The sequence below is a fragment of the Epinephelus lanceolatus genome, chromosome 15 (genome assembly GCF_041903045.1).
Source record: "Epinephelus lanceolatus isolate andai-2023 chromosome 15, ASM4190304v1, whole genome shotgun sequence".
Classification (NCBI taxonomy): Eukaryota; Metazoa; Chordata; class Actinopteri; order Perciformes; family Serranidae; genus Epinephelus; species Epinephelus lanceolatus.
In genome coordinates, this window is record NC_135748.1 from 19,018,819 (window position 1) to 19,032,721 (window position 13,903).

The 13,903-nt window shown below is 44.0% G+C and overlaps 1 protein-coding gene across 4 annotated transcripts in view; it reads right to left on the reverse strand.

Moving 5' to 3' along the window:
• LOC117267165 (formin) overlaps positions 1-13,903 on the reverse strand; it is a 66,417-nt gene that overhangs the window by 49,822 nt on the left and 2,692 nt on the right. For 2 of the 4 annotated variants that reach the window (XM_078175017.1, XM_078175016.1), the window contains exon 3: positions 6,575-6,741. In XM_078175017.1, the coding sequence (XP_078031143.1) occupies positions 6,575-6,741 (167 nt within the window). Of the gene's footprint in view, positions 1-6; positions 2,446-6,574; positions 6,742-13,903 lie in introns of those variants that run through there. The other 2 variants (XM_033642882.2, XM_033642884.2) reach the window with 2 other exon arrangements.

A 13,903-nucleotide genomic window follows, 5' to 3' on the forward strand; every position in this document is an offset into this window, starting at 1 on the left:
TCATACAGTAGCCTCTGTGGGACTGTTGTTTTCTTTGCTGGGGGATCTGGAGGTTCTCTCAAAAACAGACCTCAGATTTTCCTTGTCATTCTTGATTCTCTTCTTCACTGCCTCCAGATCCACCTCTTCAGTTTTTTCCTTTTTGACAGTTTTGGGGCCGAAGATGTTCCTAAAGGTTTCATAGGCCAGGTCTGAGGTTTTCTTTTTCTCTGGTGTGGTTGTAGGGGTTTCTGGGCCTGGAACTTTTTCTCCATTCTCAGAGTCTTTTCTGCTGTGTTCAGGATCAGCATCATCTGACTTTTTGGTCTCATCTTGGTTGTCTAGGTTGAGCAGTTGACTGAGTTGTCCCATAACATTGCTTTTAGTTTCTCCAACGGGTTTAGGCTCTGCGTGTTTTTTAACTGGAGTGGTTGCCTTCTGCTCAGGGAAGAGCTTGGCTTTGTTGACCGTCTTCTTCAGGCTGAGCAGAGCCAGGTCAGCATCCTTCTCCCTCTGTTTGATCTCTGACACAGTCTCCCTCTCTTCCCCCACTGCTCCTTTCTTCAGCACCCGCAACCCACTGAAGAGAGCTGGCATCTGGAAGGAAGGGGGTGAAGACAGCAGCGTGCCCCTCGATGGGGAGGAGGTGGAGGAAGTAGAAGAGGGGGAAACAGATGAAGCTGGAGGTGGTGTTTTTGGTTCTGGAGTCTTTGCAGGAGTTGTGTGCTTTGAGACAGGACTGGCACTTGGTTGGATGTCACCTGGGGATTCTTCAGGTGCAGATGACAGCGACTTTCTTGTATTTTTTCTACCAGCAGAGTCTGACTGCTCCTTTGGACTGGAGGATGACTGGACTGAAACTTCAGGAGTTTTAGGGCTCGAGGGAACAGAGGAGGACACCTTGCTGGATTGAGGCTCCTCGGTCCCCTTATCAACCTCAGATCTTTGCTCACTTGTCTTATCCTTTAGTGCACAGTCTACGTCCTCCTTTGAAGGTGAGGCTGTAGCAGCATCATGACTTGATGCCTCCAAAGCATTTTGTCCAGAGATGATGGAAGGAACAGGCAGAGAACAATCTATACCGGTAAACTCTTCACTCTCATCTGTTCCCACATTGTCTTTACTCTTCTCTCCTGTACTAGATGTTTCTACGTCTGAAGACAAGGTGGTGGTGCTGCCATCTCCTTCGTTGGAAACTGGAGAGATCAGAACTCTCTTATGATCAGTTCTTTTGGCAAATCTGTCTGAATATAAAATAGCTTCTATGCGTGATCTCTCTTTAAGTTTGTGTGTTCTAAACACAGGCACTTGGTACTTCGCCTCAGTCTCGCTGGCATCTTTTTTCTCATCTTCATCACCATGCTCCTTTGTATTATTGTCTTCCTTAGGTAGGGCAGGCTCCCTGGACTTGGCAAGCATCTCCAACAGACTAGTGCTGCTGCGGGCCGCCTTCTCCTCCTCGTTTTCCTCATTGTCAATATACGTTTCTACTCTAGTAACTCGGACCAGATCATGGTCAACTGAGGCTCCAGCTGCTTTTTCAACTTGTGATTCAGCCCTCTGCCCTGCATCACGGGAAGCTGTCACTTTATCCTGATGCATGTCTTCCCTCTGTTTGAGCTTGTTCTCACTGTCAGTAGCCTCACCAACATCAGGAAGAGGATTCTCCTCATGTGACAGCTCCTTGTAAGACATCAGTACTGCCGACTCCATGTCTGAAGGGGCAGCTCTATCTCGGCCAAAGAAGCTGCCAAAGACGTTCAGGATTGAACCAGTGGGTTGCTTCCCCGGTCCATCTGAGTTATTACTGGCACTGTCCATTTTTTACTCCAAGTGTCGCTCTGGCTAAGAGCAAAGAGTCAAATACGAAACAGGTAGCAGCACTACCAAAGTGTTCATTGAAAATGTCACAAATATCCCCACTTCCAGTTATCCAAGCTGCACCTATTCCACTTCTGCCGTTAGCTGGGAACAAAAGGCCTTTGTATGGACAAATCTCCCAGGCTCCTCTTACCTTGTCCAGGAGGGTGCGAATTACAACAACACTATCCTGTATTCCTGTTAAGTGACATGCAAAACAGGTTCCACGTAGCAGACGTTCATACTGTCGTATAAAGTCTACTACTGACTGTATGTTGTCCAGTTCAGCCTCCTCTGTGTGAACAAGATTCCCATGACGCTGCAAGTGAAGTCAAGCTGTTCAGTGGCTGGAAGCATGTCTTGCTGTAATCTCCCTGGGAGAGCAGAGTTCACCTGCCTTTCACAAAAGCATTCCCAATTATTCTGACAAGTTGCGCGGTACAATCCATAAAGTTGTGCCGGTACACAGTCTAGAGTCCATGGCTGAACAGTTTGTCTCTTCCTTCTGTAACTTGTCTCCCAGTTTACAGAAAAGCCCTGTGTGCTGTTGTGTGAGAAAAAAACCCTCAGGTTGGGAAAAGAAATGTGTCTCACTGGTCGACCCAGTCTGGTGACGCCTCCTTTCAGGTTCCTCCCTTCCTGGGAGGAGACCTGCAGAGCCCGGCTCCGCAGGTGTCTGATTACCTCTGCTCACTTACCGAGGTAACAGAGTAAACACAGTGGGTGTGGGAGTCAGTCTGTGTCAGTCTGTGGTCAGGTGGAGAGCTGCACAGGTCCATTAGCCCAGCACTGCACCAGTAAGTGGTGAGCTACTGCAATACAGGGCTTAAAATGAGGTGATTAGTGAGTCTGGCCTTATCCAGCTCAAGCTAACATGCTAAGAGGCTAACATGTATAATTAGCAGCTCATGAACACCAACACAGAACAGTTAGAGAAAAAATACATTCAAATTCACTTACCTTAAGTCTCTATATACTGAGCGCTGACAAACTGGAAATTTAGTTCTGAGGACACTTTTTTGTTTACAGAAGAAAAGTTTAAGCAAGCTAACATTAGCTTAGCCTGACAAGCTAGCAACAGGCAGTACAGTCAGTGTGCGAAAGCTTAACAGTTTGTTATGAGAAAATATAACAGAAGAACAGTGTCTGTTTTAGCTTATCCTTCATTTAACTTGCTCTAACCTTTGATGCCTATACCTATTGATTTTGAATAAATGTCAAGAAAGTAGTGAGTGAAACACAACATTCTTCAGACTGTGGTTGCCCTTAGAAACCAAAGGTCAGCGTCCATGAATGCATTCCTTCACACTGCCTGATTGAGCACGAACTAAGCTGGAGCAAAGGGCACATTTCTACAGGCTGCTTTTCAAATGTTTTTAATCCAGTTTTATGACTGCCCTACACGGACCATTTTCAAATGCCATTGTCTCCCTGACACAGGACCAGGGATAATAATTAATCATGATGCTACAGGAAACACAAGTGGAAGACAAATAGGAGGAAGTGACATTTTTCAAGATTCAAAATAGTGAATGGAGGTAATGAACCCAGCAAGAGAACTGCATGAATGATGGAAATAATATTGTAAAAGTGTTTCCAAACATGTATTTCTTTGCCACTGCTATAATTTAACATTGGAAATGTCTTACAAATAAAAACTGAAGTCGTGCAGTGATTGCATTTTCCTAAGATAGGTGATTATTTTTTCTCATCTAAAGAAACCCACATATAGGAAGGGGGCTTCTGTGACTGAGGAATTAGGTTATGTAAGAGCAGTGATGTTGTATACACACACAGTAAATCCCCCACCAGTGGTTGTATGAGTCACCACTGACGTGAACACAGATCTGACACACATGAGCTCAAAACAGAGGTGAAATCATTCATTTACAAGTTGCAGATCATGCAAACACCACACATCTAAAAACCTGTCTGTTGTCACAGCCCTCCATGTGTGTGTTCAGCTGTTACAACACACTGAGAATACATCACGCCCAACAGAGGTGTGTGTCTTTGTAATGACATGAAAATAGATGACAGTGACACTGAAGTATGAAGTACGTGAGGTGGCTGTCACTTTCACAACAATACAGAGAGCCTAATTCTGTACAGCACGGCCTTTGTGCTGGTATGTTAACTGATCATGCTCACAGTCAGGGCAGTTATTGTGCCTTCTTGGGAGAACAATGTGTGGCTTGCGTCGATACACTACCCGCCTAAAGCCACACCCAGATAATCTGCCTCATCTGCAACAGGAATGAACGCCTGTGCCAGACAGCATGTTGGAATCTGGACAGACGTAGAGATGGAAATAGCTTTCTACATCATTCTATCTCAGATAGATTAAGAAGTTCAGTTAGGTGCTTCTGTCACTGTACTACACATTAAAACCTACAAACAACTGGAAACAAACTATGTGTTGTTTGCTGCAGGCCTTTTTTAGAAGACACACATACTGCACCACAGGGTTACATCAGGGGCATGCACTGTGGCAAGCAAAAGATCCTGTTGCAACTTCTTCTCAATAACAAAGACAAATCACTCTAATTACTGCTAACAGCCCACAGCTTTCACAGCAAGGTTGAAAAAATGTTCTGGAAATGCTCAAAGAGAGGGAGAGCTTTTCCTGTCTTTGCTCTAAACGAAAGAGGTTTGAGTGGAGTGATCTCAGTTGGTTGTGGCTCAGGACCCCAGTCGACAGATTAGAATCCATGACCTGTTAATCCATTTCTAAGAATTCATGATCAGGTGGTTGAATGCCCGATTGGAGAGAAATACCCACAAGTCCCACGAGGGGAGGGAAAAAAGAATGTTATGGTACACTACTCTGGGTGTGAAAATACACATTACTAGGGATGTTCCTCACGACTAATTTCCCTGAACACCCTGAAAACACTGAGAAAACAGATTTAACAGTTTAGACTTTACGGGTACACACTGTCCAAAAAAATATTGTGCATATTATAAGAGCCATCTGAAATCGTTAGTAGGGGTGGGAATCATCAGAGGCTCCACGATATGATGTTATCATGATACTTAAGATATGATACAATATTATTGTGATTTTAAACATGTTGCGATTAGTGAGTATTGCGATAAAATATATTGCGATTTATTACCTTTTTTCAACTGTAAACTTTGTCAACATCTGTTTTTTCTAATAAGTCACTACAATCATTTTATCTGCAGCAAAATGTATGCAGTGGACTAAAAAAGCAATTTAATTTGTATTTGTCATATTAATAATTTATTTAATAAAAAAACGATACTTGGCACTGTGTGACAATACGATATTTCAAGAAACGAGAAACAATAGCCATGTTTCCATCAGCCTGTTTAGATGCGCATCTAGAAGTATCGCATTGGAAAATTATGATGGAAACACCAAAATTCGAATTAAAATCCCCTGATTCGCACAAACTAAGATACGCTCGCTTTAGCCAGTTTTTGGTTGATGCAAAAAATGCTGATTCGCAAAATGGGGGATGGAAACAGTTATGTTTGAATTAAGTCTGACGTAGCGCACCTCTCTCCATGGTGATATCCACACTCCGGGTCGGGAAGGCGGTAATGCATTTACAAGCTGGTTGCCAACCGCCAGAAAACGTAGAAGAAGAATGTGAGACTTGTTTTGTTTCCGGTTCTGCGGAAAACTCGTGCGAGTTCGTAGTTTTCACCAAAGTCCGTACATTTAATGGAAACACACAGGATTCGAATTTCTTTTAATATGCATTTCCCAATGATTCAAATCACTTTTGGATGGAAACATAGCTAATGTCTGCACACCAAGAAGCTCCAATAGACTGAGTATTTATTTCAGCATGATGTTTCGAGCCAAAGGGCTCTTCCTCAGATGCTTACAATAGGATTACGATACCATACGATACTGCCACACCAAAATATCGCGATGCTTTGCTGTATCGATTTTTTCCACCCCTAATTGTTAGTCACATTTTTCAGTTACTGCTAAAATGTTTGAAACTTTGAACCATGCAATATGAACACTGTACATCATGCTACAAATCATGACAACAGCTCCCTAAATAAAAGCTAATAAAAAACATTTATTATAAATAATATTCTTCAGGAGAGTAAATCTTTAGGAAACTTGCCTCATTATAACAATGGCATTTTCACTGAGTAAATGCAATGGCTTAACACACTAATAACTTTAATATTAAGTTTAACCGACTTGTATTTCTGGTGCCTACTAGCAAGGGTAGCAACGTTTAATTGACTTGTCAACTAATTGCGAATGTAAGTGTTTGTGCAATTTTGGAACCCATCGGTTTTCGGTCTAGCGATGGCCTCCGGGGGCAACGGCCAATCCTTCAAGAGTCGCGGTGTAGCCAGTGGATATCCAGATGATGATATCCATGCCAAGACTTCTTCTACTGTGCACCACTCATTGTTTACAGTCTGATTAGCAACTTCAGACACAAGAATGGACTTGACGTTGAGAGAAGACATCTACGACCAGTTCCAGTAAAGCTAATATAAAGCTAAATAGTTGTCAGACAGTTGCTGATGGGCTCCTAGATGCGTTCCTCCTCTTTTGCTCTCCACATGGACTGTTTACCTTCACGCAACCAAAGCCTGCTGAAATGTGATACATCAATACTACTCGGACAACAGACTAGAAACAGTAACCAGAATGCTTCCGATACTAAAATCTTGTTCCGTTGCAGATATCTGTTTACTGAGATTAGTGTTTGTCCTGCTTGAGGGCCCTCACCGTGCATTCCAGCTTGGGACAGTAGGGTGTGTCCCCCATGATGTCATCCTCAGGTGGTGTGATGCGTAGGAAGTCCAGGTGATCTGGGCGTGGAACACGAGAAAGAGGCTCCTGAGGGTCATCGCCATCCAGCATCCAAATGTCATCCTGACGCAAGAGGGAATCCTCTACACAAAAACAAACAAACACACCACCACAGGGTAATTAGCACTCTGTGTTGAGCAAGGGAGCATAGCATGGAAACACACAGCAAAATAATAAGTGTGATCATTGCTGATGAGGCTGAATGAGCAGCACTGACTGAGGCTGCGTAACCTGCATGGGGAACAAGAGTGGGACCACTTAGCAAGCAGGCATCAGGATCTTTTAGCATCAAGCAAGAGAGACCAATGTTTTGCTGCAGGCTTCAGGGCACACGGCTATTTTTATCAGCACTTAGCCAGCTCTGTTCCCATCGTCGACACCAGCAGAAAGCTCGAATGATCCAATAAGGAAAAATGGCTGCAGAGCACTGGCCTAAAAAAAAAAAAAAAAGATCCTAGCATTGATTTGCATTCAAGACATGTCCACTGTAAGAGCCACAGTCTTGCTCAGCACTACCACTGTGCTACAATAAGGTCAGCTGCATGGGTGTGTGGAGTCTGTGTGAGCGTTTGCCATCCAAAGGCCTCTAAGGACTGACAATACAGCACTTAACCTTTATTTAGATTGGGAAAGACTGCCCTCTCCTGACCAGGCAGTCACACAGAGAGTGGTGTGTGAGCTGTGATGATAAGCACTGCTTAGAAAACAGAGTACATTTTAAAATTTAAATATAATCTCTCCCTCTGTGGTGTCTTTGCTGCAGTGTGCTGGAGTTTGGATCCATTCTGTGCATTTCAGAGCACCTGGCCTTTAATATTTACTGCTCAGTGACACGCTGCAGACACAGCCCCAACCTGCAGAACCGTCCCCATGCGCTACGCCGCGCACAAGTCACATGATATTAACTTCAGGAACCAGGCCAGCGCCTCACACAGAAGGCACTCAGGGCGCAGGAGCAGCAATGCAATTTCACATTCTTCTCACGCGCACAAAAACATGATATATCTTGCCTTGATGCAAGCATTTACTGCCTCAAAAGAGTCAGACATGCAAGAAAAATGGTGGAAAAGTACGACTTGGAAGATATAGCGCAGTGAGGTGAAAGAATGAGTAAGAAGTAAAGGAAGTAGTGGGGGAGGGGGGCTGATCTTGAAGCTTGTTGACCTCAATTTCCTCCAGCTGTAAGACAACGCCTTGACCCGCTTGGGCAGAATTATGAGCTGCAAACTGAGAAAAATCAGATCGCTTACTGTTCGATATGCTGCTAACATATCCAATAACTTCCCTTCGTGATGAGGACGTACAGTATTACTGTACTGCCGCACAGCAGCCTCGGAAGTCCCTTTGTATAGCTCCCCCAGTGTCTTGAGTCTCAGCCAAGTGCTTTAAATTCAGTTATGAGCCCCCACACACAGAACTAACTGGGGGGGCTTCATTAAAAAATGGAGGCATTGAAATTCAGCTTCAGTACTTCACCACAATCAGTCATTATGAGACAGCAGCAATGCCTGCAGTCCCTCCAGTTATCTAGGACTTGGACAGCGGGGGAAAAAAAGGATTAGATTAATAACTTTTCATTATGATAATGCTGTACTGCATGGCCCTGCAGTGGGAACTGCTGACTGTAAGTTGGGAGACTTCCAAATGCAGAGTTAAGCCTGGTCCAGGCCAAGGAAGGAAACAAGTGATCAGAAACAGCTCTCCCCACAATTCTATCTTAACTATTAATTAAATGAAACAGGTAAACAATGAACGCCTTCTGAAATATGTTTGCTATGTTCCTTCGTGACTCCCAAAACATAACTTAAACAGTCTTGATGTTGTGCATGTCTGCCAATCAGTCACCTAAGTGTAAGGTGGCCCACACTGCCCCCATCTGGACAGGCAGAAAACAATGCATGCATCGCTCCCTGTAGTCACACACACTGCAGCGAAGCTCTACTGTCACTTACAGGAATAAGGCAAAGTGAAGCAATGTGCAACACTGGAATGTAATGACAGTAAACAGATGAGAAGCAACTCTTAGATGCATTAGGATATGAAGGGACCACACTCTTACACACACACACACACAGACACACACATGCAGGGCTTAAGTTGACTGTCCCTGGGGACAACTGTGAGTTTGTTGCTATTTAATCTCCCCCCTGCTGCTCTAAAAGCTGAGACTGAGCCACAGTGTCCATATCTACGGGGACACAGGGTGCAGATGGGATTGAGTCTGTCATACAGGCAACAGCATACCACTACACTTCAGCAAAGACACTTTAATAGACATGTACATACATACAGGTGTTTGCTTGCAGCAGACCTGCAGGTGTGGACTGACAGTGCAGTAATTTGACAGTGAAAATCACAGCTTGTGAGTGAGCCGCTGTCAGACGGCGTGGGTGTTTCCGTGCTACCGTGAGCATTGTGATTTCAACAATAAAGTATCTGTGTTCGGCGCAGCTCAGAGGCCATCTCGTGTCTGATCCTGACAGGTGGGTGTTGTCAGGGGTGATGAATCCACCTCTCACTCTGTCGGCTGGTCATCACTCATCCAGTGGTCGGAGGAAGCTTAGCAGAGGCTGTTACTGAACACAACAGAGCAGACATGAAATCACTAGAAGTGAAAGCACCAATGAGTGATTTCTTTGATATCAATAAGCGACTACTGCAAACGAGAAAAAGGAGGAACATCGATATGCATATCTATAAACGGAGCTTTTCCAAATTAACACGCCTCTCACGCTACAGATTTTCGTTCTTATTAGAGAAACAGCTTTGCCCACTCTGCCCTATTTTATCCGCTAAAAATCTATAACCTCATCATTCAAAGTAAAAGAACTGGGCCATGTGGCATGCTGAGTGCATCTGGCAGCCTCCACCCCCCTCCATCACTTTCAGCCAGCAAGAAGGATCATAGACTTTTATATAAATCATGAAAAATGCAGGATTTATAAATCACCCTGTTTCTTTTGCGCCCGTCACAGCAGGCTCGTCGGCCGTGCACGGCTGTCAGGCTGGCTGATTGGCTGACTGGTCTGGCCGTCGGTGCTAAGGTCCATGTGAGGGGTAGCCACAAGTGGAAACTCCAGGATGAGTGCTGTGTAGTTCTGAGGGCCAGAGCAGCAATGTAGCATGACACGATGCTCACACAGACATCATTACTCATTTGAAATGCGGTTCTGGAGGCTGATGGGATACACAGAACTGAGGAAGAAGGAAGGGTGCCTTCATTGGGCCTGGCAGGGCATTGACTGGGAGACAGGAAATTTGGTTATGTGCGCTCCAGTCCACTGCATGTTTAAAATAGTGGGACATTACGGAGGAGCCTCTCCTGCATGAGACAGAGCATAGCTAACATTTGCCGAGGTGGTAGCGTAGCAGTCATTTATTAAAGAAAACAAGTTACACATCATATGAGAAAGACCTTTGTGCCCTGTTTCTCTGCAGAACAACACTGTGAGACAGACTGGGAGAGAAGCTCTCTTTGCCTGTTTTGGCAGAATCCACTTCATTATCTGAATAGAGCTGGCTGTTGTCTTCACTGGGTGGAACAATGCTGCATGGCAGTGCACTCTGTGGTGAATGACAGCTAGCAGGGAGAGTGGGATGCGATGATCAGTTTCATATGACCTTGCAGGAACGTATTGTGTAATCTGATTAGGGTGTTGCCTGCCATATGTTAGACAATAAAATAAGTAGGGGACGGAGGGAGGGACGGGGGGATAAAAAAGACACAGAGAGCGACACTAATGGCTGATTGTTTTAAAGCAGCTATAATCAATACTCTTATAACGATAGTGGCTGAGTGTAATGTGAAAAAGGCTGCTTTTAGTGAAGAACCCACAGATACTCTCTGAAGGGCTTTAAAGCGTCTTTTAGCAAATTGTTTTGGTTTTCTGGCCCACAGCTTTACTGTTTTGGTTCAGTCTCACCGCTCTCTGCATCATTTCTAGCCGCAGGCAAATATAAAAGCTCTTAAAACCCACTGTAGACTACCTGCTCAGCACTTAACAGCACACAGATAAAGCTAGTGGTCATCTGCTCCAGGAATGGTACTGAAAATGTTGCCCACACTGCCACATAAAGCTACATGCTAACAGCAGGGACACTTGTAATCTTGGTTGCTGATGTTATTTTTCTCCCTGTTGTCAGATCAGACTTCTGCTCTGATCTGATGGTTAAAAGTCACACTATTCTTTGTTTACTGGCTGCAGTAGATTGGTGCAGAAATGAGTCCTAATACCTGAAAATGGGTTACATCTTAGTGCTCCTGTTTCCTCCTCCTGTTTGTTTTTGGTTAGATGCCTGAATTAAGGTCTGTGATTAACACAAGTTTAAGAGACTTTAGTGGTTTGTTCTCCACCATAAAGTAGGTCAGTAAATACTCCACTTGTGAATTTTTAAGCTTTTAGGTGTTTAAAAAGGTGGTTGCTAACAAGAGGCTAAATTAGACCACAGAATGTCATCCGCATTTACAGCCCTGCTGTGGGGGCAAAGTTTCGCCTTTTCTGCTTCAAACATCATAAAGTGATGCTCATTCGTGGACATTATCTTGCACAAAATGTCGAAGCATCATAAACTTTTGTTTGCCACAGAGCTCATTCTCTGCAATAATTCAAAACCCAATGGACAAATCCCAGTGGAGGGCACCCTGGTGAGCCAAGACACATTGCTTTTCACACCTGAATCATGTGTCTCCAGCTGCTCTGTAGCATGCTCGCTAGTCACCTTAGAGGTTGTGTCAGTACAACCAGAGATATCACTGTAAGCAGAATTCAACACGTCTCTTTCTACAGGGCAAAACAATGCATGGTCACACAACATTTCGTCCAACTCAGCATTAAATGGATAAGTTAAGAGCTTTTAGCACACTGTTACCAAAACAACCACCAAGTCCTGCACCAATGACGCAGTCCTCGCATCAGGACTCATCAGTGTTTACACTACAAAAAATACGTGGTCAAGTGGTTCCCAGATCTCAGCAAATGGTTTGAGTGATGGGATCACAATGTGTCTTAGTTGTCGTTTAGACTTGTATTCAGTGCTGTCCACTTGTGATTGTATCACCCAAATGTCACATTAATACCAGGTCTAAACAGGCTCTATGACACAGCAGAGACACTGAGAAACAGAAGACCTGAACATGCTGACCAATCAGAGCAGACTGGGCTTTTTATGGGAGAGTAACTTAAAGACACAGGCGCTAAATGGAGCGTTACAGACAAAGAGCGAATGCAGGCGTTCCAGCACAGACAGTTTGAGAAAAAATAAAGTGTTTTTTGAGCATTAAAACATGTAAATGTATTTTAGTAGAAACATACAGAAGTACAAGCTTGAAAATGAGCATTCAAGGTCCTCTTTAAGTTTCTTGTGCAGCTTTAAAATGCTAAAAAGCTGTTAAGTATAATAAAACAAGCAACATACAGTACAGAGAAACTAACAGATGTTGTTCAAACGCACATATAACAACCACACGCACATCTTTCGCAAATGCACAGGGTTTCCTGTTCCACACACTGCAGTGCTCGAGCATTAGCACATGAAGCAAACAAGAGAATTTATTACTTTTAAATTGCCATTCCCGTCTGCATAATCGCACTCATTAATAAGCACAGAGCTTCAATAAGAGAGCACAGATTAAAGAGCCCCGATCATAATTAGTTGGACATTTGCAAACCATGAAGGGCCAGCCTTCACACTGACCCACTTAGCCCTGCTGGCTGGACCCTGTGATGTTCGTTTATCTGTGTTAACATCTGAAGTGTATTCAATTATCGAGCAGCACAAGGCCGAGCTGGTAAACAGCTAAGATGCAGCAAAAAGACAGAGGGATCTTTTTCATGATAGGAGGTTTAAGCCTTCAGTGTGAGGAGTTTGCAGCATGAAGCATCTTGCTGACATGAAGTCGGCAACAATGGAGGTGTATCATGCTCTGTCAGAGTCTCACACACACAGGTTACGGGTTATAAAATCATGGAGTGAGATGAGAACTTTGATATTTGCCCAGACCCATGCTCAGGAAATTAAAAAACAGTGCTCATATCACTTTTTTTTTACACTTGTGAAAACATAGAATTTAATAAAAAAGGGGTGTGGTCTGACGCCACATGTGTGGGTTATGTGTGTGCATAAATGCTAATAGTAGCATTTGTGTGAGAATACCCAGGTGAGGACACACAAGGACAGCCTCATTTCAGTGGGCATTGATCCATATCATCTCCACATGAGTAATGCCCCATCCACCAGTTAGCTTAGCTCTGCACAGCTCAGCTCTCCTCCTCCCTCCGCCTGCTGCTGAGCTGAGCATCGCAGGCTGTATCGTTTGAGCTAGTGCTGGCCTGTGATGTAACAGCTCCAATACTCTGGAGCTTCCTTAAAAATGCAGCATAGCTCTTGAATTAAGGGTCAAACTGTCTACACTGACAGAATAACGTACAACAGTTATCCACGGTCTCTATTAGTAAATTACATAATCAATGTAAGGCCATCTGTTTGCAGCTGCTGCTGCAGAGTAAAGCAAAGATTGTGTCACACTGACTGAAAGGGATGATGAGCCACGTTACAGAGGGAACTAATGCAATAATGCTAAGGCCTCCTGTGTTTAAAACTGTTAAACACAAGTAGAAGATACAGTGGTCCATATTATGGAAAGAGTAAATGAGTTCTGCAAATAAGGAAACTCTAATCCCTTTCTGTGTAACCCCTGTGCCTGCTGGGTCCCTGATCCTTTGTCAGTTTCCTGTGAACTAGAGAGGATGTGGGTTTAGGGGCGGGACAGAGGATCCCTCAAAGTCCAAATTGGCAATGCTTCAGTTAACACCGCGCTCACAAGAACCCCGGTCAGGTCGAACAACGTGTCAACTTTGAGCCTTTGATCTGAGACACTCCCACTAATCTCTGCCTTCCCGGCGGTGCTGAGAGAGTTAAAATGGATCATCAGCGAGAGCATTCTCAGGCCCTGCTTGCCCCTTGTTCAACTCTGCTGGGTAGTTTTTAATTTGTGGTCACACGTCTTAGCCAGGACAGGAGACTAACAGGACTAGCAGAGACATTTTGGAAAGCAGTGCTAATTTATTAGGCTTACCAGTTTGTTAGATAATGGACAAAGTGACAAAGTCAAACTCCCTTTGTCAGGTAAAATGCTGCAGAGTAATTGTTGCAGCATTTCAATAACAACTTCAAACACACATACTCACACACTTGACTCTCTCTCAAGGCATCCTTTTCTTGTTCTGTTCTTTGAAATCCAGCAGC